This window comes from Schistocerca serialis, chromosome 6 (genome assembly GCF_023864345.2).
Source record: "Schistocerca serialis cubense isolate TAMUIC-IGC-003099 chromosome 6, iqSchSeri2.2, whole genome shotgun sequence".
NCBI lineage: Eukaryota > Metazoa > Arthropoda > Insecta > Orthoptera > Acrididae > Schistocerca > Schistocerca serialis.
Window position 1 is genome coordinate 550,647,267 of NC_064643.1, and position 25,892 is coordinate 550,673,158.

Sequence of the window (25,892 nt, forward strand, 5' to 3'; positions counted from 1 at the left end):
GGAAACTTTCCTCGTGTCAGCACGTTGTAGGTGTCGCCACTGGCGCCAACCTTGTGTGAATGCTCTGAAAAGTTAATCATTTGCATATCACAGGATCTTCTTCCTGTCGGTTAAATTTCGCGTCTGTAGCACGTCATCTTCGTGGTGTAGCACTTTTAATGGCCAGTAGTGTATTTCCGAGGAGTTTGGTATCCAGCGAAGTACGGTAAACACACCCTGGTGCCCCTCGAACCACGCACGTACACTGCGAGCTGTCACTCTTTGCATTGTCCTGCTGATAGATGCCATCGTGCCGAGGAAAAATAACCTGCATGTAGGGGTGGACATAGTCCCCAAGGATAGATGCGTAGTTGTGTTGATCCACGTATGTTTTAACCACATCAGCAAGCGAACAGTTTACAGGCTTAGCCGTTACGGAAATGATTCCACCATTGGCTCGAAAGCCAAGTACCACACTCGTTTTGACGCAAAGAATGGTTCAAATGGCTCTAAGTACTATGTGACTTAACATCTGAGGTCATCAGTTCGCTAGACTTAGAAGTACTTAAACCTAAGTAACCTAAGGACATCACACACATCCATGCCCGAGGCAGGATTCGAACCTGCGACCGTAGCCGCCGCGTGGTTCCAGAATGAAGCGCCTAGAACCGCTCGACCACATCGGTCGGCTTTATAGCTGTCCCAAACTCCGAAAGTGTTACATCCACGTTTATATTCCGCAGTCCACCTTATGGAACATGGCGGAAGGTGCCACTGTTACTTCCCCCTTCTCTGTTCCATTGCTGAATCGCGGGCGGGAGGAACGATTGTTGGTAAGTCTTTGTGAGAGCTCGCATCTCTCTAGTTTCACCTTCATGACCATTCGACGAGATTTAAGGAACAGGAAGCAATATATTGATTGACTAGGAAAGTACGCTGACGGAAATCTTAACAGCAAACTACAGCGTGATCATCACGCCTCTCTTATATCGTCTATTACCAGAGATGGATTAGCATTTCCATGACGCGCGCTTACTAAACGTACTGTGATGAAACGTACTAATTTTCTTTGTATCATCTCTATTACACCTACGAGTCCTTTCTGGTTCGGTTCGCAGCCTGACAAGCAATATTTGCTTATAGAGCAAATAGTGGTATTTGTAAGCTATGTTCGCCAGTCGTTGTGACCGAGTGGTTCTAGGCGCTTCAGTTCGGAACCGCGCGACTGCTACGGTCGCAGGTTCGAATCCTGCCTTCGGCATGGATGTGTGTGATGTCCTTAGGTTAGTTAGGTTTAAGTAGTTCTAAGTTCTACGGGACTGATGACCTTAGATGTTAAGTCCCATAGTGCTCAGAGCCATTTGAACCATTTTGTAAGCTACATTCTTCGAGGTAGTCTTCTGTACACTTTCTCAGGACACTTTCAATAAATCTCAGTGTGGAATCTTCGATTAATTTTATTTGGTCATTCCCCATAAATGGCTCCGTACACATACTCACAGATGTATGGGGATGATGTTAGAAACTTTCAGGGGTGATGGAGAAGGGTGCATCAATTTAAGATAAAGGACTTAGGTTCGCGAACAACCGAGTCGAAAGTTATAAAGGAAAATCGTTTTGATACATTTGCCACTGGAATGCATGTAAAGGTAGTGTTGTTGCTAAGACTGTAGGGTAAGCTACTTTCACATGGATAAAAAAAAAGAAGAAAAGAAGTGCAGTAAATATGGACTTTAAAATACATACCTTAATCATTTGTTCAGCAGAAGAGATGTGTCACAGCACTGAAGATGAACAAGTGGTCAAGCTCTTAAAGTGTGCATTTTATAATCCATATTTACTGCAAATTTCTTCTTGTTTTGGTCCATACTACCTCCTCCAAAAATATGGGAAACAAAGCTCTCCATGCTACCACGTCTGAAAGTTGCTTACCCTGAGGGCACAGTAGCTACAGCGCTGGCACATGTATTCCACTGTCAGAGGTATCAAAACGATTTTCGTTCATAGATTTTGAGTCGACAGTTTCAGAACCAGGGTCCCTCATCTCATATTGGTACGTTAACCCTTCTCCATCATCCCTGAAAGTTTGTGACATCATCGCAGAATCACACGGTATGAACTCCTGACCAGTAGGGAGTGAATGTGGGGGTGGGAATATGTTTAAAGACCGCTTCCAGTGATGGTTCCGCAATCGTCTACTCACACAATAATCGATCTTTCCGTTTGTTTATACGTTTGCGTTACTTTGTTAATGTTGAGGGCAAACTGCCAATCCCTGCACCAAACATCGACACTACAGGTCTCCCAGTTTAACGTCATACGTCAGTCGGTTTGACAGCAATTCATACAACAATAAATTTGAAAAAAAAAATGGTTCAGATGGCTCTAAGCACTATGGGACTTAACGAATTGGTTCAAATGGCTCTGAGCACTATGTGACTTAACATCTGAAGTCATCAGTCCCCTAGACTTAGAACTACTTAAACCTAACTAACCTAAGGACATCACACACATCCATGCCTGAGGCAGGATTCGAACCTGCGGCCGTTGCAGCAGCGCGGATCCGGACTGAAGCGCCTAGAACCGACTCGGCCACAGCGGCATGCAAGAAATTTGAAACAGAATAGGTCTTTACAGGATTGCCAGTCAGATATATGGACACATCCTTTGAAAAATTTACAGAACACGATGGGAAAGATTGTTTTAAGATGAGATGCCTGACCATTACACTTGAGTGGGGACACCAGGGGAATGGATCCTGGGTTTGCTTGTGGGAACGTCCACAAATAGTTACTGTCTCCGTCTACTCCCTCGCTTATCCCTCCCCCCCCCCCCCCCCAGATACGAAGGGCGCGAAATGGAGACCACAGTGAAAATGCGATGAAGCTTAACGCAGATGTGTTAGGCAGTGTCTGTAGTATGCCCAACGATCGCGTCACGTCGCTGTTTTCAGTTCTGAGCGCACAGTGAGCACTTAAAGATGCGTAGCAAATAGTGTCTCCTGGCAAGTATGAGAGTCTGGCAAGAGATTTCATCTGATGTGATGCAGCCCACTTAACGTGACTGTCATGCATTTCCTTCTTCGTGACAATTCTCGGCTGCAGTCTGCAGCGGGAATGAAGATGCTCCTGCAGCATTTTCGGTGGGAAATGTTTGATCACCAGTAACACAGCCCGTAAATGGCTCCCACTGAGTTTCATCTTTGCCCACATGAAGCGCTGGCTATGAAGACAACATTTTGGCGCAGACAACGAGGTGTGGACCAATATACAGAATTGGCAGAAAGCACAGGCGGTTGGCATCTATGGCGACAGTATAGGAAAGTTGGTACAACGCTACGACAAATGTCTAATTCGGAGCGGTAACTATGTAAACAATCACACTGAAGGTGTAGCTAACTGTTATAATTTTTTTTTTTTTTATTTTCACAGTGGTTTCCATTGCGTGACAGATCAGACCTTACATTCGGAATAGCCCTTGTGTAACTTCCGTTACCCCCACTTATAACATGTACAGATTTGTGTGACCGCAATAATAACAACAATGAAATGTGCAAAATATTTTGATGTAATAATGATGATTTTCTTTAATTTACATAAAATTTATCAAATATTTTATTGGAATAATAGTAAGTTGTTTACATCGGTGAATAATACATTGCTTTAGCATAACACCCAAGAAATTTCATTTCAGAAAATATAGTTTTTGAAAATAATACCTTCAAAAATTTGACAAATACTTGTGACATACAATTCATTTCAGAATTATAATAGCAACAGATTCTCGGAACTTTGACATCGTTATTACGTACTCAATACAAAAACGAAGTGTTGCATTAATATCGGGAAAAGTAGCCTGCAAGCTATGGTAATACAAGCTTATAATTGAGGGGAATGTTGTTTCTTACAGTAGCTTCTGTCTGTTTTCGGCAAGTCAGCCTTGGCGTTTATTTTTCCCAGTGGAGAGTCATTCCCCCTATGTCTTCCCTTACTCATCTTCCTGTGGTTTCGTGGTTATGCCTGTGGACTTACGAACTGCATCGGGTTTGTTCTTGACGACAGATACGTGTAGCCTGTAAATGTGTGCTACGATGTAAGTTGAGTATTATTATGGCAGTCCAAATAACATTTATTAATGCTGCACTACATTTCAAAGTGATGCAACAACATGACACTATTTTAAACATAGTCACCAAGTCTCTGTAAATAGCAACCGGAACGTTCTACCAATCCTTCAGTTCCTCGACGACACAGATCTGCTGTTTGGTCACGGAGGCCTTTGAAGACCGTTGTGTGAACGTCGTCATCGTTGGAAAAATATGTCAATCCCCCCCCCCCCCCCCCCAGATGTTCTTTCACAATGCCATTAAGACGGAAATTGCACAGCACACGATCTGGACTTCCCAATCAGCATATCAGCATCACTCACCTCTGTCTGGCCTTAGTAAAATAGTTGGCACCATTCCACAACTGCTAGACACGACTTGGGCTGTTGATAAAATTTCGATAAATCAATGCACCGATATTTCGCTTAAAGTATCGATTTATGTCGCAGTAAGTTTTCCAACAACATATCGATGTCGAAATGGCATTATCGAGTCGCGATATTTTCATTTTGTATTCTATTTTATTCACAGTTTTCGGAACATATTTGAAGTTGTTCTCTTGAATTACAGTGGGACGTAATTTTAACTTTCACTGTATGAAGGATTCCTACTATTTTTGAGTCTTTCTCAGAGACTGTGTGAAGCAATTATATGTGCTACAAAAAAAGAACTCCAACTGCACTGAGAGAGTAGCGGTGTGAATGGAATAACAAGATTTCGGATCTAAAGAAACAGCGAACTAGTTGCGTTAAAAACAATTTCTGACACAGAATGAGATTTTCACTCTGCAGCGGAGTGTGCGCTGATATGAAACTTCCTGGCAGATTAAAACTGTGTGCCCGACCGAGACTCGAACTCGGGACCTTTGCCTTTCACGGGCAAGTGCTCTACCATCTGAGCTACCGAAGCACGACTCACGCCCGGTACTCACAGCTTTACTTCTGCCAGTACCTCGTGTCCTACCTTCCAAACTTTACAGAAGCTCTCCTGCGAACCTGCAGAACTAGCACTCCTGAAAGAAAGGATATTGCGGAGACATGGCTTAGCCACAGCCTGGGGGATGTTTCCAGAATGAGATTTTCACTCTGCAGCGGAGTGTGCGCTGATATGAAACTTCCTGGCAGATTAAAACTGTGTGCCCGACCGAGAGCATCTGTAAAGTTTGGAAGGTAGGAAACGAGGTACTGGCAGAAGTAAAGCTGTGAGTACCGGGCGTGAGTCGTGCTTCGGTAGCTCAGTCAGCCTTCGGCGGCGCAGCGGTTCGGACGGTGTTTACGTCCCTGCCGCACGTCTGCGCGAGAGGTGTTTACGTTACGTGTGTAGCGGTGTGTCGCGGTAATACATAGAACGAATCATGGCCTTGTCCTTCCGCAAATCGACACTGAAATTTAGTTTTGTTACCGAATATGCTCGACCGAAGGCTTACGAGATCGAACGTTATTTACGGGACGAGGTGAAAATCGAACCTGACGTTCTAGTTGGAATCCACTTATCTATAGTCAGCAGCGTGGTTTATGTCAAGCTTATAAATGAAGCGGCATGTGACGAACTACTACTTCGACACCGACAAGGACTTCGTTTCTGTCATTCGGACGGGAATGTTGGAGCGGTCACAGTTGAACACGCCGGCATGGGACTCAGAACGATCCGCATCTTTGAGCTTCCATTCGAAGTGCCAGAAGAATTGGTGACAGACGCCCTGCGTCCTTACGGAACGGTCCTATCCCACGTGGCTGAAAAATGGGCGAGCTTCAAGACGTATCCTGTCCTCAATGGCGTCAGACAAATACGGATTGAACTCCGAAAACATGTCCCGTCATACTAGTACATCGCCGGTTGTAGGGCGATTGTCATTTACGACGGACAACCAAGGACGTGCTCTGGATGTGGGAAGGAGGGACACATACGTTCTGAGTGTGCTCAACGAAGGTTATTACAGCTGCCACGGGATGATCCACCCCTCACGCCGCATCCGACTGTGCTCCCCATGACTTACGTCGCCGCATTACGCGATGACGTGGGCCGCGAGACAGACGCGTACCAGAACACACAGACAGCGGCGGATCGTGGCGAGCCACAGAAAGACGACGTTGCGCTGGACCGCCTGCAGCAGTCACAGGACGCCCTCTCTTCGGTTCCGCTTGAGGCCCCTTCAGATAAGGCACTTGGAGACGTCGAAAATACGACGGCGCACGATTCTGACGTCCCCCACGAACAACTGGAGACCATGCTGACCTCTGATTCCGAGGCCCGGCAACGTAAACAGCGCTCACCAAAACGCCGGAAGAAGCGCCGCCTCACGGTGGAGAACGATCACTCTGATCTAGTAGATAATTCTGAGAAGTTTACGGGTACAGAACAGACGACCATGGATACAGAAGAACTACCTCGCGTGGATGCAACGGTGGTCAGCGGGACGGCGGCACGACCTACTGCTGACGATGCTCCAGACACAGCGAAGGAGCTCGATAGACGGCAACAGGCTACTGAGGAGGCTACGGCGCCTGCATCGCACGACAACGATGGGACACTAGGGGACTGGTCAGAAGAGCCACCCCCTTGGGGAACAGATGATGCCGGAGGAACTGCTCCCACGCACTCTCCCGGTGTAAGACCGGCAGGGTGCACGGAATAATGGCAGACTATATGAGGGGACGGCGGGGGACGTTAGTCCGACAGCAGCCTATGTACGGCAAAATTAGCGACCGTACGGTACCCTATCTATGTTGACCGCCATGCACCAAGCTTATCGGATAGGGTCTGTTAACATCAATCGCATTGGGACGCCGGTGAAAATCAAGATGCTCAGTGACATGATAAAGGCTGCTGATTTAGACATCGCACTATTACAAGAAGTTCGGGTACTTCCCCCCTCGGACTTTTACGGTTACGACATTTACTGTTCCCCGTGTGACGAGAGAGGCATTGGTACAGCTATACTATTAAAGGAAGGGATACGTGCAGACGAAGTAGAGTATTTGCCTTCTGCCCGTGGTACGGCCGTGACCATAGGAGGAATACGTTTGATCAACATATACGCACCGTCAGGTTCGGATAAGAGAAGGGACAGAGCAGATTTTTACGCCCATGAGGTTGCACCGTTGTTCCAGGGACGATACGATGGTTGCATACTCGGCGGAGATTTTAATTGTGTGCTTGACAGAAAGGACCAACAACCTAACTATACTACTAGCCAAGAACTTAGGGAGCTGGTCAATGGGATGGACTTAGTCGATACATGGAACCTGAAGTATCGCAACCAACCAGGATATACATTTTTTACTAGCCACTCCGCGGGCCGTTTGGATCGAATCTACGTTTCAAGGGCGTTAGCAGTGTCGACGGTGGACGCAGAAATATGGCCGACAGCGTTTACAGACCACGAGGCATATATTTGTACAGTTAACCTTGATAGACAGCAGGTGTGGAGACGGAGGGGTAATTGGAAGATGAACGTCTCCCACCTGCGAGATGCAGAATGCCGACGCATGGTGGAGGACGCGTGGCATGGCTGCCTCCGTCGACGAAATTCTTTCGGTTCTATCCTGCAGTGGTGGATCGAGTGCGCGAAGCCAGCTTTACGGAGGACGTTAATAGGTTATGGGAAGGAGGTTTCTCAATGGCAGAGCACGACCACTGAGTTTTACTTTACGGCTCTCCGGGAACTGTTAGCTCAACCACCTACACCAGAACGCCAGACGGCCGTCCACCGAGTTAAGGCGAAGCTGGTACAACTTGCGACGCAGAGGATGGCAGGTACGATGATACGCGCGAGGTCGCAGGATTTCCTGCCCAACGAGGTTCCCTCGATGCATTACGTGATAAAGGAAAGACGAAGAAGACGCAGGAATTTAATCCATGAGATCGATCTCGGCGATGGACGTCGTTATACAACACAAAGGGGCATAGCACAGGCGTTCACGGATCATTTTAGCAGATTCTATGCGAGCAACGGGGAGGGTCAGAGGGAGCTGGGGAACGTCCTGGAAGAGATCCCTGACGCGACGACTGTGAACGGGGAAGCAGACGGGTTATCCGAAATTACGTGTGAAGAGCTGGAAGAAGCGATTACACGAGGTGCTTGCAACAAGTCCCCAGGTCCAGATGGATTCCCGTTGGAATTTTACCGTGCCTTCGTGACCATTATGACACCGATGTGGCTATGTATGTTTAATGAGCTTCTGCGGCAAGAAGTACCGGTTCACATTCAGTTCACGGAAGGACTCATGATACCGATACCGAAGCCCCGTGGTGGCAAACGGCCTTGTGATTATCGCCCCTTGACCCTCCTTAATAGTGACTACAAGATCTTCATGCGCATCCTGGGAAGTCGTATCAAAAAGTCGCTGGAGCATCGAATACATGCCGATCAGACTTGTCTTGGCGGCATCAGTAATATCCACACAGCCTTGGGAGACTATCGTGACGTCGTCGCCCTCGCGGCTGCATGCCGCCTCCGGGGGGCGATGGTTGCTGTAGATTTCGATCATGCTTTTGATCGCGTGGATCATGTGTACCTCGCGGCGGTGATGAACAGGATGGGTGTCTCGCCATTACTGACCAATGCTGTGATGCGGCTGTTGCACGGCGCCAGATCAGCGATGGTGGTCAACGGAGGGAGAACTGAGTATTTTAAGATCTTAAGATCAGTGAGACAGGGTTGCCCCTCGTCGATCCTCCTTTATGCGATTGCCTTAGAACCGTGCCTCGCAGGCCTTCGCCGCCGTCTTACTGGGATCTCCCTACGGCATTTATCATTCAAATGCAGAGCATATGCGGATGATATTGTGTTCCTCGTACGGAATGAGAGGGAGACTCAAACAGCACTGGATTGGCTACAGACGTATGGGATGGCAGCTGGAAGTGTGGTCAACTACCGAAAATCACAATTCATGCATGTGGGGCGTGGCCTAGAACCAGGAACGGAAGGACCCTTACCTGCGGTGGAAACCCTTCGCTGTTTGGGTATCACCTTTCATAAAGAGACAGCGGGAACGGCTGCGGACAACTACCGAAGACTGTTACTCAGAGTCCGCACGGCAGTGCGACTAAACGCCCTACGGTCGATGGATATGCTGCAGCGAGTGTTACTCGTCAACCTTTATCTCGCGCCCATGATGTGCCACCTGACACACCTTCTCCCCTTGACGCGTACGATGGCTATGAGGATTCAGGCGGCTTTTGGGTACTATGTGTGCCTGGGACAACTCTTTAAGGTACAGTACAACACGCTTACCCTCCCAGCGCGAGAGGGGGGCGTTGGTTTAGTGAACGTGCACGAGAAGGCGCGTGCCATGTTTATTAATACTATGCTCAAACGGTGGCGCAACAGGAACCACTCGCTTACGGGGACGATTATCGAAGAACTCGTACCAACATCGCATCTTCCTCCAGTCAGTGTCGGCCATATATCACCCCCTTTAACGTATGTGCGCACGTTCATCGTGGAATACAGTTACGTTCGAGAGCGTTTACCGACGACCCGACAGTCGACATCGAAGGACGTGTACCATCTGCTCCTTCGACAGATCGCCCGGAATAGGGTGGAACGCAAACATCCAGCTGTTAATTGGCACGTGGTGTGGCGCACGGTCCACCACCCCCACCTACCTACATCAGTCAGATCAACATGGTACCTTGTCGTCAACCGAAAATACCCTACAAACGATAAAAAGTACGCAATACATTTGGCGGATTCGCCCTTGTGTCAGCAATGCGGCGTGCTGGATACGGACTACCATCGGCTGGTCTGCGGCGAGGCATTGGCTGTCTGGACTCTCGCAAGAAAGATAATAGCGTTCATGCGGCGCACTATCTATACAGCAGTCTCTTCTGACATAGTATTTTTTCCAGAGGAAACGTATTTTCCGCGTCATAAGACGAACGCGGTGGCGTGGATCACAGGTATGACGGTCCATTACATCTATAGAGACACACGTACGAACTTACTGAACGTCCTGGATTACTGGCAATACTTGCAAGATGGACACACAAAACTATTACGGCTACAAAAGTACAAGGATTGGTATGCCAATTTCCTAGTAACGGTTTTTGCGGACCCGCCATATACCTGGGGTGTGCCGGGTGCGCGAAGATGAGCGGCGGTGCTGTCTTGTGAAACCGACCAAGTTAAAGTGATCGACTAAGAACACTATGCGAGTATGCGACTTGCGAAAAACTCACGCTTGAACAGTTATCAAATGGATGTATTTCAAATTTTGTTTTCATATCCAAAATACTTTTCTTTAGGGTGCCGGAGGTGGCCCCACTTCGATTTTGTTGTTATTTCATGCTGCATGGTAGGACGGCAGCAAGGATCCTTCCAGAACAGTTATCATGTGACAGGACGTACTATGTTTATTTTGTGAATAATAAAGGTTTCTGTTTCTCCTACCTTCCTTCATATAAATAAATAAAAAAAACCCTCACTAAAAAAAAAAAAAAAAAAAGTGGTCAGAGCATAAAAAAAAGATGGTAGAGCACTAAAAAAAAAATGAAAAAAAAAGAAAAAAAAAAAAGATGGTAGAGCCCTTGCCCGCGAAAGGCAAAGATCCCGAGTTCGAGTCTCGGTCGGGCACACAGTTTTAATCTGCCAGGAAGTTTCAATTTCTGACACATCTAGTGTGCTGTTTCTTCATATCGACATTCTTCAAAAACAGTTGCTGAAAATGATGAACAAAAATCTAAACGACAAGGCTGGTCGTTGCGGCGGGTGGAGACGTGTGAGGGGAAATGCTGACGTAATCGGCCCTCGGCGCTACCACCAGAAACTGCATCGTTCATCTTCACTACATAATTTTGACACTACAACTGCTAGGTAGCTGACGTTTGCAGAAATGGGAAAAAAAGAAACAGGGAACTCAATAGGAAGTGTTCCGGACAAATCCTATAAGTGACGAAACCGAACGATGGACCCATTAGACACCTTTTATTGTGCCGCTCACATGCAACTACTATTGTTAGAAAAGTGGTTACCGCCAGACTCAAAACGAGCATCGTTTTCTTTTCAGTTCTTGCTGTAAGAGAGATACCGCGCGACCGTTACGGTCGCAGGTTCGAATCATGTCTCGGGCATGGATGTGTGTGATGTGCTTAGGTTAGTTAGGTTTAAGTAGTTCTAAGTTCTAGGGGACTGATGACCTCAGAAGTTAAGACCAACAGTGCTCAGAGCCATTTGAATCATATCTAAGAGGGATACGTAGGCTGCTAGCTTATTGATACACAGAATACCTAATAATAAATCAATACTTAAATATACAGCTCTAAAATCGACAATGTATTTGTAATGTGAATCCGATATTTTTATAGGCAAGTACGTCGATATTTTCTCAGCCTATATAACGATTTTTTCTATATATCGAAAGCCAATAATGCCATTTTCTTAAATATCGATATATCGGATTCCCGATATTTTTAAAAATATCAACAATCCTAAACACGACATTGCAGTCGGTCAACATATCGCCAGAACTTCACAGCTAATACGTGTGCGATTTGGACTTGTTGTCCACAAGGATCGTACCTTCCCATGTACTTCAGCGTTCGAGTACGTTTCCAGTTGCCGTGGCATTTCACCCGCACACAGTGATGCGCCCGTTATCCGTATCGCAGGCCAGCTGTGTCTGCAGGAAACCCAGAACATGTACTCTCCTCCGATAATGCGCTACTCTTGTTGCGCAATGATTTTAACGAGGGACGATAAGTGTAACATACCCTCTATGTCCGTATGCACGTAGTTGGAATGTTTCCGGCAAGGTCACAAGCCCATCCAGTTGAGCAACTCCTACATCTACGTCATTAGTCCGCAAGTCACGTGACGGGGTGTGGCGGAGGGTACTTCAGGTATCACTATCTGAGCCCCCTTTTTCTCTGTTGATGTCTGAATCCATTGGAACTCGAGTGCACCACGACCGTATTATTGTAAATATATTTTGGATAAATGGCAGCACCGATCGTAAATGTTGAAATCTATTATTTTACAGATTTCGGTCACTGTGTAACCATCTTCAGTGCAAATTATTCGAACTTTGTAGGCCCATACCACAACAGCACAGCATTTTCCACGAGGTATAATATGTAATATGATGATTACTACCAATAGATATCTTTACTTTTACTGCGTACAATAATTTTTAAATTTACAGAAGAGCCTATCTTGTAACTTTAGCAGTTAACCTTAGCAGTTGCCAATCCATCGTAAAGACTTATGTTGGTGTGTTTCTATTTCTACTCGTTGTGATATGGGCCTACAAGGTTCGAATAATTTGCGCTGCAGATGGCCACAGACTGATCGAAATCGATATGTAAAATAAAAGATTTCAATATTTACGACCAATATTGCCATTTATCCAAAATAAATTGCCCTTTCTTTGTTCCAGTCGCGAATGACGCATGGGAAGAAAGAGTGTCGGTAAGCCTGTGTATTAATTCTAACGTCTCAAATTTTTCCAGTGCGAGAATTTCGCGAGATGTACGTGGGAGAAAGTAATACAGGGTGGCCCAAAAACCCATTAACATTCGAAAATACACAAATTCACGGATTAATGTAGGTAGAGAGGTAATGCTTGACACACATGTCTGAAATGACATGGGGTTTTATTGAAACCAAAAGCGAGTGCAAAAATCGGCCAACAGATGACAGCAGCATATCTGTGACGCCGCATGAGAACTGTGTATAAAATGAGCTGTAGTGAAAGAGGGTGTCCCCACCCTACAGCGCTCCCAACGCCTTCTCCAATCCCATCTTGACCGGTTCACTGCTTGGTGTAACCAGTGGTTGCTCAAGGTCAATCCTTCCGAAACCCAGGCGATCATTGTAGGCAAAACCACCCCTTCCTTCCGCCTCCTTGATTTCTATCTCACCGTCTATGGCCGTCCCATCGCCCTCACTCCCACCCTTAAGTACCTTGGCGTCACCCTCGACCGTCGCCTCTCCTGGACTCCCCATCTCCAGACAATCCAAGCCAAGGCACGTTCCCGCCTCCGTCTCCTCAAGCTCCTTTCCGGCCATACGTGGGGTCTGGACCCCTCCACCATCCTCCACACCTATAAATCCCTCATCCGCCCTATCCTTTGTTATGCCCATCCAGCATGGATCTCTGCTCCCCCTACCTTTTATAAATCCCTCCAAATCCTTGAACGCCATGCTCTCCGCCTCGCCTATCGCATCCGTCTCCCCTCCCCCACACGGATCCTCTACGATCTCATCCCCTTCCCCCACCTCCTCCTTTTCCTTGAAAGGATACGGATCCTGTACACCTCCCGCAAACTCGATCCTCCTCACCCGCTCATCTCCCCGATCCTCTCCCACCCCCGCCCGCTGCCGCGCCTGTATTCGCACGTCCCACCCGGTCTCCATCTCTCCACCCTCCTTACCCTCTCCCAAGGTGGCTTCCGCCAGCTCCCCCTCCCTGATGATGCCCTCCTCCCCTCCATCTACCCCTCCTACCAACTTTGATCCTCCCGCCCTCCTCCTGTACTTACTCCTCTGGGCACCCTCCTTCCCTCCTCTCCCTTTTCCCCTCCCTCCTCCTTTTCTCCCCCCTCCTCCCCCGGGCCTCCCCTCCCCTGTTCCTCTCCTCCTGCCCCCGACTCCTCAGCCATTGGCATCCTTTTTCTCCCCTCTCCCCCACCTCACCCCTGTTCCCCTCTTGGCAGGTCCCCGGACTCGCACACGTTACGTGGACATTCGCGCGCCGGAGATCACCGCCATCAGTGTTTTGTGTGTGTGCCGTCGTGTTTAGTGTTCAGTGTTCACCGTCCACTCCATCGTTCACCAGTGCCATCGTCATCTTCAGTGTTTGTGCGTCGTCTCCTCAGCTAGCAGTGTGGATTATCGACGAGTGTGAACGGCTCCGTGTTTGTCTCTATGTGTCTCCTGTTTTATTGCCCACCGTTCTGTGACTTACGCGTCTTCTCACTGTTTTTGGTCCTTGTATATTCTATGGATGAAGAGCAGCGTAGTGTGCTGCTGACAGCCTGCCTGTTGTACAGGTTTTAAAATAACAATAAAGTAAAAAAAAAAAAAAAAAGAGGGTGTTGCATGCGACAGCAGTCGCGCCATGTTGTCTTTACCAGAAAAGGCAGTGTTGGTGAAGCTTTCCTATCAGAATGGAGAATCTGCTACTGCTGCTTTGCAATATTATCGCCGTAAGAAGGGTATTCAAACGGGGCAATTTGCAATATTATCGCCGTAAGAAGGGTATTCAAACGGGGCAATGTCCAGTGACAAGTTTCTCTGGAAGAAAATGGCGAAGAGGATCGATAAACATCTGCTGGAGGGTAAGACTTTTATCCAGGATGGCGCTCTGTGTCACACTGCTACACACGTGACAGACCTCTTGCGCACATCTTCGGGTGAGCTGACACTTCCGTCATTTTTGGCCTCCCAGGTCCCGATATCTCAGTCCGTGTGACCATTGGTTGTGGGTTTATGCGAAGTCGCAAATCTACCGCGATCGTCCGACGTCATTAGGAATGCTAGAACAGACGGCGGTTTCTCACCATCCCTGCTGATATGCGGTACCATTCCGTTCACAAAATTTGCCCTCGACTACAGATCTTGTTGATGAATGACGGTGAATATGCTGAGCATTTGCTGTAAAGAACACCAGCGTTGATAAAAATCAATTTTTATGCTAATTATTGCTCTTTTATCATATGAAGCGTCATCTGTTGGTCATTTTGTGCACGGTTTGGATTTTAATAACTCCCATGTCATTTCAAGCATGTGTGTCAGTTTTTACCTGTCTACCTACATTATTTGGTGAATTATTGAATTTTAAAATGTTAACAGATTTTGGGTCACCCTGTACAGTTTCCGATTCTTCCCCGAAACTAGCCTCCCAAAATTTCAATAGGAAACCTCTAGTTCCGCTCTTCGTTGGATGTTCTCTATCTGTTCTATCAGTCCAACCTGGTGCGGGTCCCAAATTGATGAAGAGTACTCAAGAATCGGACGAACAAGTGCCTTGTAAACCACATCTTTCGTGGATTAGTTACATTTCCTTGAGATTCCTCCTGTGAATCTCAGTTTGGCGTCTCCTTTTCCTACTGTTTTCTTTATGTGGTCATTCCACTTGAGGTCGATCTGGATAGTTACTTCTAGATATTTTACGGTAGATACCACTTCCAGCAATTTGTGATCAATAGTGCAGTTGTTCTGTAGTGGATACCTTTTCCTATGTATGCACAATGTGCTATTTTTATTTACGTTCACGGTAAACTGCCATAGACTTAACCATTCATCAGTTTCCCACGCACGTAACTTATAACCGCTCTTTTAACTGTTAACGATATTATCACGTTTATTCTCATATAGGGGAGAGACGATCGATAATATTGGAAATAATTTTTTAATAGCATGTAAAAAGTATTAATTAAAATTATCGATATAGAATTTCTCATCAGAATAACGCCCACAGCAAAATAGCGCCTTAGGGAAATCAAAGAGGGTTCTACGTGGCTACTCTTGTTTCTAAATTCTACTATATAAACCATGCGCGGGTATTGTAAGTTGTCTTCTTTCATGCGCTCTGAATAAGTCTACGTAGCTGCGGCGTGCGATATAGCTGGCATTTCCGTGTGATATGCTGTGGAAGCGATCAGGGCACTTCTGTTAAACTGCAAGAAAAGTGACTATAGTTAAATTACTCTGGACAGACCTAGGTTGAAACTTATACTGAGGTCTAGATAGATTTTTGACATAAGATCAAAGACTAAGAGTATCTGAGGAATTGAGTGCGCGAGAGAAAGTAACGCTCAGTATTAAACGCTATTACATGCCGAATAAACAATAATAGGATCTGTGGGCTATACGATGGGACGTTAAACTGAATATAAGAACAGAAATGGACACTTAGCTTTGTGAAAATAAAAGCGTACGAAGTTTGAATGACTGTATCGAAATATAGTAATGGACCATGGTCCTTGAGTGTCGAACTACAAAAAACGCGGACATTTTAGTTGCCGTAATTGCTGGGGGTAATAATTGTAGGATCAATCCTCCTTTTCTCTGTATACAAAACCCAATCGTTGACGATCATTTATTATTAAAAGTTGTCAATAAAAAAACTAAAGTGATTTCCACAATTTCTTGAGCATTAGTCAACGATAATCATAGGCAAACCGCAAACTGTATCTCTGGATGATGGAAGGTTCGATTATGAAATATTACGAAGAGTAGATTGTGTCTTAAAAGCTATTTAACATTTCGTTTCCAATCGGACAGAAATAATACAAAATCAGAAACAATGCGGATAAGTAATAACGTCGTCAATAAATAGTTCAAATGGCTCTGAGCACTATGGGACTTAACATCTGTGGTCATCAGTCGCCGAGAACTTAGAACTACTTAAACCTAACTAACCTAAGGACATCACACCCATCCATGCCCGAGGCAGGATTCGAACCTGCGACCGTAGCGGTCACGTGATTCCAGACTGAAGCGCCTAGAACCGCACGGCCACACCGGCCGGCCGTCGTCAATAGGAAGTTGAAATAATAACTAACATCCAAAGACGTTAACTATCTTGTCTTCGGTAACGCAGCAGCAAATGAAGGATGATCGACTGTGCAAAAAGTCAACATTTATTATTCTGAAGAAAACCCGAAATTTAGTCGCCGTCACAGTGAATATGTTTGTGGCTGCTCCATCTGATGTGTAGGTATAACGAAAGGTCGGGCATAAACAGACGATAACAACATCAATGACTTACGTCAAAGAAGTCGACGACAGCAGATCTACGGAGGGCGGCTACAAACTGAAATGTGTCCTTTATTAAACAGAGCTTGTGAATTTTGCAGTTCCTTACCATTTTGGAGACACTTAATTTTTAGGATACTTTATCCTCCGGAAGTTAGCTGTGACATTTGGAATTTCAGTGACTAAAAATAGGAACATATCTACTAAAATTATCCCCATCAAAACTGGATCTGCACCTGGTTCACGGGAGATTTTGCTACGCCTAGGGGATCGTTCAATACTGCACAAGGCTGATGTTTAAGGTAACACTTGGTGGATGTGATTGCTTACCCCGTAAAAGATGAACCGCGACTCGCTCGAATCGCAGTTGGCGAGAGTTGCGACAGCCGCCCCTATGGTGAGGCCCAGCTCCAATGCGATCAGGGTCAGGTCCTGCGAAAAAGAGTTTCGGCTCTTAGTGGCTACTCAGCTGTGGAGAAATCAGCTTAAAAAGCCAAGCTACCATCAAGTGGGTATAATTTTTTATCAGTGCACCTGAAATTTTAGATTAATCTATCATTGCTAATCGTAGTTGAGCTCCGTGGGTCTGGATTGCATTTATTGAAGAAATACGGCAGTCATACACTTTTTCAAAAAGTCGTACGACAACCGCCAAGGGCGGTTGATAAACAATTCATTATTCACAACTGAATCTTGAAGTTATTTACAACAGCTTACACGGCAACATCTAAACTAGACCAAACTTTAGCACTGGCCCAGGCCGAAAGAAAGTTGGCTACGTATGGAACTATGGTAATGCCTCTGGCGGTTTATGTACGACCTGGTACAATTCATCTAGTTTACGAAGGGCTTTTGTCTCAATGTAGCGCGCATTCGAAAACGAACAGCGACAGAATACAAAACCAATTATCTTTATTTTTTACGATCTGTCTTTTTGTTCCTTTTTGGGTTTACTTTCAATATCAGTCGAACTTAGTTTTACTTTTATCTGAGCTTCTTCTGAAATGAGTGGCAAATATTAGGCATTTGCAGTTACTCTTTTTTCCCCTTTCCAAAGACAGTATAATGACTTGCTACTTGATGATAGTTTATACGGGTTTCAGTGTGATGTTTTTTCCTAGAGAGTCTGTCTTGTTTTCTGTTATTTTCTTTCGGTATATGCTACTTCTTCTGTGGGGGTGGTTAGGGTGAGACGTAAGAGTACAGCTTAATTTTTTTTTTTTTTGCACGTTCCACTCTGTATGATATCGAATACATTTCTATTTCATTGCTCCACTGTATATCTTCCTACAGGTGACACCACGATGAAGTCAACCGAACGCAATTCTCTAGATGGCTCCACCGTCTTTCGTAATCAATCAACATGTCTCGTTACCATCTCCTATCCAGTACTTGGCATATTTTTCTTAAAATGTAATTGTCAGGGTACGATACGTGACGTTTTGCAATTTATGGTAGTACGTAAGCTTCTTGACCGCATTTCAGTATCACAGATATACACGTAATATACAGGGTGTAAACGATAACTGTTTACAACGTTCCATTGTGGTGCAGAGGAAGTCGAGGCAAACAAGCTGATACAGAACACTTGAGGTCTATCAAGACAGGAAACTACCACAAGTTCACCTACAAAAACCAAACTAAAGCGCACGCGCGTTGCGTGAGGTTTTTGTTATTCCTCCACTTTCTTCGCACAAACTATTGATTCTTGAGAAAAGCTGAATGAGACCATTTTGTAAAAAATTCAATATAGTTTAATTTTCTTGTAGAATACGTTTCCGCGAGAGGCCACAGTTTTCTAGGTATTCAAGAAAAACGTACAAAAGTGATCTACAAGGTAACCCACCGCTCACACTCATCCCACCAGTGTGGATTCTTAACATGTCGTTCATTGCGTCTTTTTTTGGCTTTCACACATTGGGCTGTCACGCCACGGGCCTAGTCGGGCACTTACAAATTATAAAGCTGATATTTGTGTAAATTTTACCTCACAATTTTGTAATTTTAACAGCTCACAATTTACAATTAAATCGTTTTGTTTGTCTGGTCTTCTTACAATGAAACTATTCCGCTCGTAAGGGTTAAGTTTACATCAAAATATAAACGTAATTAATTTTTGGTTAACGTTTACAAAAGTCGTTTTTCTTTCATTACCCTTAAATTAATAATGTTAACGGAATTACTGATGAAGCAAGTGGCCAAGAAACACCAGTCAATGAAGGCCGAAAAAGGTCGAATATGGGAAATAATATGTGCTGTTGCAAATTTTTGTATGGTGATAGAAGAGAGTGCCATGAACAACATACCGAAAGTCCTGACCAGCTGGGAGTGAATGTGGGGGTGGGTTATGTTGAAAGGGCACTTTTGTATTTTTTTCTTGAATAACTCGAAAACCGCAGACTGTAGCAAAAACGTATTCCAGTACAAAATTAAACTAGGTTAAATTTCGTACAAAAAAGGCACATTCTTTTTTTTTCTAGGAGTAATAGTTCGTTGCGAAGAGAGCGAAAGAATAGTGAAAATCTCTTGCGACGCATATGTGCTGCAGCTTACGTGGAATTTGTTGGCCAGTTTGTGGTAGTTTGCCGACTTGATAGACCACAAGTGTCCCATATCAAATTGGTTCGTCTCGACTTCCTCTATATCACAGTGGTACGTTGTAAACAATTATCCTTTACACCTCGTATATCATGTCTATTATTCGCTCCTAGATACCTGTTTAGTTTGAACAGTGGCATCAAGTAACAATAAAGCCATCCAGCGTCACTCCTGTCAGCAGTAAAATACATTAAATATTCAATTATAAAATGTCCAACTTTGAGAATCTTCGTATACCCATTAATTACATGTAAATAGAAAGACGGAACAAAGTTCTAATGTGTAGACGAAGATGTTGGACCTTTTATTATTGAGTATGTAATGTATTTACTAATGTATTTTATTACTGAGAACAGTGACATAGATGGTTTTCATGTTATTTGGAGCCATAGTTTTTGTACTGCTGTATACACTATTATAAATGACTTTGAGATACCTTAAAATGTTACTATGATATTTTTATTATTGCCTGTTTACCATTTTAGACTAGGTCGCATGCAAAACGTGTCTTTACTAAACAAAAATGTTATTCCTGACGGGGAGAGGAAAGCAAAGGCTAGAGTGTGGCAGGGTCAGCTACGTAGAGCGTGCTTGTAGTCCTCTGTTAACTGCATCTGCCTAGACTGAACTGGATTGAATCACTATATAGAAAAAAATGTTACTTTAATTCTTTACTTGTCTTTAACTTCTTATTTGATTTACTAGATCACTCAAACTGATGTGAACCTCATAATATTTCTTTTAAAGTGCAACGGAAAACCTTATCTCACTTGAATCATGCACCGGAAAAATCAGAGTACAAATCTATCATATTATTTAAAAATGGATTTATAACCTGGGGTCGTAACATATAAGACTCGTTTTTCTAAGTATTCTAATAAATGATTAATTTGTCAAGCCTGGTTGATCTAAGTGAAGACACACAAAGCAAATACATTCAGAAACATAATGTACATGCATGATCCTACTTTAAAAAACAAAAAGTTTACCAATGCATCAGCACTGAATAGCTAACCTTTTACAAGCAGTACACATCATCACACAGGACAATTAGGATGGGGAAGGCATGAAAATGTTAAGAAAATCATATGGTGTTTAGGATAGAAAATAACGTAGTCACGCACTCATACTTTTACCAAGAAAAAAAATTTAAAATAAAAGTGATTCTTCACTACCGGTAACTACTGCCAGGTCATCTGTATACTCAGCAAAGAGGTCAAGGCTCAACCTTCAGCATGTGCCGAACCAGGAAAACTGCATTAAAATACGTATCATGGAAAACATATGCAGGTATTCTTTCCATTCTGCAATATTAAATATATTCAGTGATTAGCAAAGAATTGAATTTCCATGCACTCCGAGTACCATGAGCCTGAACATACCCATTGTAAACACAAAGAAAATTCATGCATTCAGTTCAAAATGGCTCTGAGCACTATGGGACTCAACTGCTGAGGTCATTAGTCCCCTAGAACTTAGAACTAGTTAAACCTAACTAACCTAAGGACATCACAAACATCCATGCCCGAGGCAGGATTCGAACCTGCGACCGTAGCGGTCTTGCGGTTCCAGACTGCAGCGCCTTTAACCGCACGGCCACTTCGGCCGGCATGCATTCAGTGAGAAACCAAGCGAGGCAGCGCAGTGGTTAGCAGAATGGACTCGCAAACCGGAGGACGACAATTCAAACCCGCGTCCGGACATCCTGATTTAGGTTTTCCGTGATTTCCCTAAATTGCTTCAGGCAAATGCCGGGATGGCTCCTTTGAATAGGCACGGCCGATTTCCTCCCCAATCCTTCCCTAATCCGAGCTTGTGATCCGTCTCTAATGACCTCATTGTCGACGGGACGTTAAACACTAATCTCCTCTTCCTCCCATTCACGGAGAAAAGTCAACCTATTCTTATGTTAGCCAAGTGCTGAAGGCGCAAGTTTGTACTGAAGATGAGTGATATGATGAACTTGATTTCTACCATCGATTATGTGGAGTCATGTCAGAACGAAGTTACCAACATTCAGCTCCCTCAAGTCACCAAAAATACAAAAATTCAACCCCATATTTTGCACAATTATAGATTGCAGATTTACTTGATACAATGAAATGAATTCCACTTCACTCACTTTACACAGGAGAGATGTTTCTTTGTATTCTACTACACGTGGTAGCAAACCAACTTACACACAAGATACTTCCTACAAAAAACATAATAATAATAAATATATACACGAAATCGCCCCTACAATAACTAGCATGATTTTCCCCTACTATCTGAAATGTTGAAAGAAGATTATTAAGTAGAAATATCCCACACTAAGTACATCCAGACAGTTCAATCCACAGAATGTCCGAAAGGCAGGTGTTAGTGGCATTACGTCCCACAGCGTACGTATCATACTGCTCTCGCTTTTCAAAAGTAGAGACTGTGCTCAACAAAGAGGACCACGGTATCCCTTGCCAACCTAACCGTGTCTACCTTACCAAGCACCTGCCGTCATGGTAAAGTTAAACCATTCTGGTTGTGCTATTACTAGTTGGCAAAACTGCTCTACGAGACCATAGCTACCAGCCACCCTTATCAGATTCACATTCACTCGCCTCACGTACGCATTTTAGAGTAAATTATGGGAAAACGATATATATAGACAAAGGTACACATATATCAGTGTAAAAACTGAGAATAAAACGAATGACTTACACCCGAAAGGCCTTGCTACCTTCTTCTGCAAGCAGCGGGTGGTAACACAAATTAGGAATGCCTTAACATAACAGCAAATTATATGAGCTGCAGCTGACGTTTCCCGATAGTGCCAGGCATTTTTCCTTGGTGAAAGCACTGCTACGGGTTGTATCCAGCCTCCTGAGGCCAAATGAGCAGCTACTCGATCGATGACCGGCGTTTCAAAGGTCAAGACATCCGACAATGGCCGGGAGAGTGGTATGCTGACAACGTGCCCCTCCATCCCGCATCCGATGATGCCATAGGTAGAGGATGACGCGGCGGTCTGTCGGATTCTAATGAGCCGTCTAAGGCCAGAAGGAGGAAGTTTACCTACGTTGCCCTAATACTATCTATAGTGGGATGACGCACTGCTGGTTCTATAGAACTTTCGGAGCTGAGCACATCTCTTTCTCCAGCAGTGTTATTGTCACACTGTTTACGTTCAACAATGCCCAAGCCTTAGCGCTCACGCGTCATAATGCGAATACGGAGTCGTTAGCGTTTCCCGTGGAATGGTTACGTGCAGCTGAGACACATCAAAATTATATGATAATTTGCTAATGTGATGAAATACAAGTTAGGATGTCTTCCATAGATTGGTAGAGCAACAATGAATAGTTATCCGGTTTAGTCACAGACGCTGAGTGTAATCACAAACGAAATCAGTGGACAAAAGAGTATCGTCATTGTTAGTCAGCAGCAGTCGGTTACTGTTACTTGGAGAGTTACAGAGGCTGTCACAGCATGAAAGAGATCAATAAAAGATAGAAACAAACGTAGTAAAATGGTATGTAATGTTATCCTTATAAAACAACATTCTTCCACGTAAATCAGACGAACTATAATATTTGTTAGGTCCAGAGATGCAGTTTCGTGTTACGTAACATGGTCAGATTCATTTAGCAACGAAGCGTGTTCTCTCTCTCTCAACTGTCCAATACCCCTGTCTGATGGCCTCATACAAAATTATGAGGGAAAGGTTACGTATTACGAAAACAGAACATTTGTTTTTGGAATTATATAACATGCAAATTTTTATTTTTTACTGGATGTAATCAGTAAATTCACAGAAAATTTACTAGCAAATTTAGGGACAAACGTTGACGCAGATCACAGCGTGAATCATTATTCAGCGACTTCGGAAGTCGAATGCAAACAGAATTATTGAACCACAGGGGACATCAGGTTTTTCGTTCGCTGTTACAGCCGCACTGCGATTCTGCGTTCCGAAAAGAAGCAGCGAGTTTTCTGCAGAGGCAGCACTCGCGGGCGGTGGGCGGCTCATTAATTTGGCTGCCTGCAGGGGAATCCCCTGAGAGGCGGGGGATCTCGCTGCGCGATCTCAGCGCCATCTGCGAGACTGCCAGCTTCGCCTACTGTGCGACTCCAAAGAGGTGTCGGTCCGAGAATCATACTGAGTAGGTAGCGCCCTCCAGGTACTTACTTTCATCATGTAATATCGTGAGTGATCTTTTAGCCCAGAATCCCCCACGTGCATATCTGTACTCAACGCATCAACATACAGTGCGTCGCAGAGGGTATTTCTGGCACCAGTATTATTTTCGGCTTTTGCTATTGCATTCCTGATTGCTGTATGCGAAGAAACAATGTCGGCGAGTACCGTGTAAAGACTTTTTTTTTCTTTTTACTATCTCGGGCATTTGCAGGACATACAGAGACACGACAAAAATATGGAAACACCGCGAGAAATGCATGATTGAACGTAAATGCAGATGCTAGCCAATCCTGTGGGTTGTGGTATTGTATTTGACCGTGAACGGAACCTATGCAATGTTCTCAACACATCGGAAGTTTCATGCGTGGTCAGAACAATGTTCCCTGTAGTTGTGAGTACATTGTTGATTCTCGTATTGCCGCTGCTTCCGTAACAAGGAAACCGAAATATTTGGTTTCTCATGACTGACATATGGAAAGCTGAATTGCGTAATAGGAGATGAACAATTTGGTTTCAGGCGAGGAGTGGGAACTAGAGATGCCATTGGACTGCTGAGAGTGATAGGGCAGAGGTACATGGAGAAGAAAAGGAAGGTGCATGTTGTGTTCATTGATCTTGAGAAGAATTTTGAATGTGTCAGATGGGACAAAGTGATGGAATGAAGTTACAATTCAATCAATACCATTAGCTGCTGACGGGCGTTGATATACATCAACGGGGACAGTTGAAAATGTGTGCCCCGACTGGGACTCGAACCCGGAATCTCCTGCGTACATTGCAGACGCTCTATCCACCTGAGCCACCGAGGACACAGACGATAGTGCGACTGCAGCGATTTATCGCCGGCACGCTCTCAGTGAGACCCACATTCTCAATGTATAGTCCACACACTACATTCGTAGTGCCCCTGCCATTATACCCATTACTCTCGGCAGACAATCCACCGAGTCCCGTAAGAGTTCAGCCAAATTGTGTGCATCCGCACTGAAAGAGGTCATCTGCCGGTTAGCCTTAAGCGATATGAAGATGGCATCTGTTCTTTCGGACGTGAATATGAAATGAATATATCAGGCGCTCAGTCCGGAACCGCGCGACTGCTACGGTCGCAGGTTCGAATCCTGCCTCGGGCATGGATGTGTGTGATGTCCTTAGGTTAGTTAGGTTTACTTAGTTCTAAGTTCTAGGGGACTGATGACCACAGATGTTAAGTCCTATAGTGCTCAGAGCATTTGAAACACTTTTTGAAATGAATATTAACAAGAAGAAAACGAAAAGCATGGTAATTGGAGGAAAAGGGAGAAAATGCCGTATGAAAATAGGGGGAGAGGAAATAGAGCAAATGAATAACTTCAATTACTTGGGAAGTGTAATAATGGATGATATGTATTGCTCAACAGAAATTAGGAAAAGAATTACAATGGCAAAAGAAGGATTCAAGAGGTAACAGAAATTACTTTGTGGACCACTATACAAAGATCTGAGGAAAAGACTTGCCAAATGTTACATCTGGAGTGTTGCACTATATGGTGCGGGCCGGCCTATGTGGCCGAGCGGTTCTAGGCGCTACAGTCTGGAACCGCGCTACCGCTACGGTCGCAGGTTCGAATCCTGCCTCGGGCATGGATGTGTGTGATGTCCTTAGGTTAGTTAGGTTTAAGTCGTCGTAAGTTCTAGGGGACTGATGACCTCAGCAGTTAAAAATGGCTCTGAGCACTGTAGGACTTAACATCTATGGTCATCAGTCCCCTAGAACTTAGAACTACTTAAACCTAACTAACCTAAGGACATCACACAACACCCAGTCATCACGAGACAGAGAAAATCCCTGACCCCGCCGGGAATCGAACCCAGGAACCCGGGTGTGGGAGACTCAGCAGTTAAGTCCCATAGTGCTCAGAGCCATATATGGTGCGGAGACCTGGACATTGAGAAAGGAAGATGAAAGAAGATTGGAGGCATTAGAGGTGTGGATATGGAGAAGAATGGAAAAAGTGAAATGTGAAGACCGAGTAAGGAATGAAAAAGTATTAAGAAGAGTTGGAGAAGAAAGAAACATGCTGAAAGTCATCAGAAAGAGAAAACGGAACTGGGTTGGACATTGTTTCAGGAGGGACTGTTTATTGAAGGAAGGAATAGAAGGAATGGTGGAGGGAAAAAAGGGAAGAGGAAAAAGAAGATTTCAAATTCTGGACAATATCAAAGGAGACAAATATTCAGAAATGAAAAGACTGGCTATGGACAGACAAAAGTGGAAGAGGCTTAACCCATGACAAGACCTGCCGTAATGCATAATACCATACTACTACTACATGACGGACATTGTCGAAGAT

At 44.6% G+C, this 25,892-nt stretch overlaps 1 protein-coding gene across 1 annotated transcript in view; it reads right to left on the reverse strand.

The window, feature by feature from the left end:
- The window catches only part of LOC126484979 (uncharacterized), a 184,600-nt gene that overhangs the window by 14,695 nt on the left and 144,013 nt on the right, over nt 1-25,892 (reverse strand). The window contains exon 3 of the mRNA XM_050108584.1: nt 17,118-17,219. Coding sequence (XP_049964541.1) covers nt 17,118-17,219 — 102 coding nt within the window. The remainder of the gene's footprint in view (nt 1-17,117; nt 17,220-25,892) is intronic.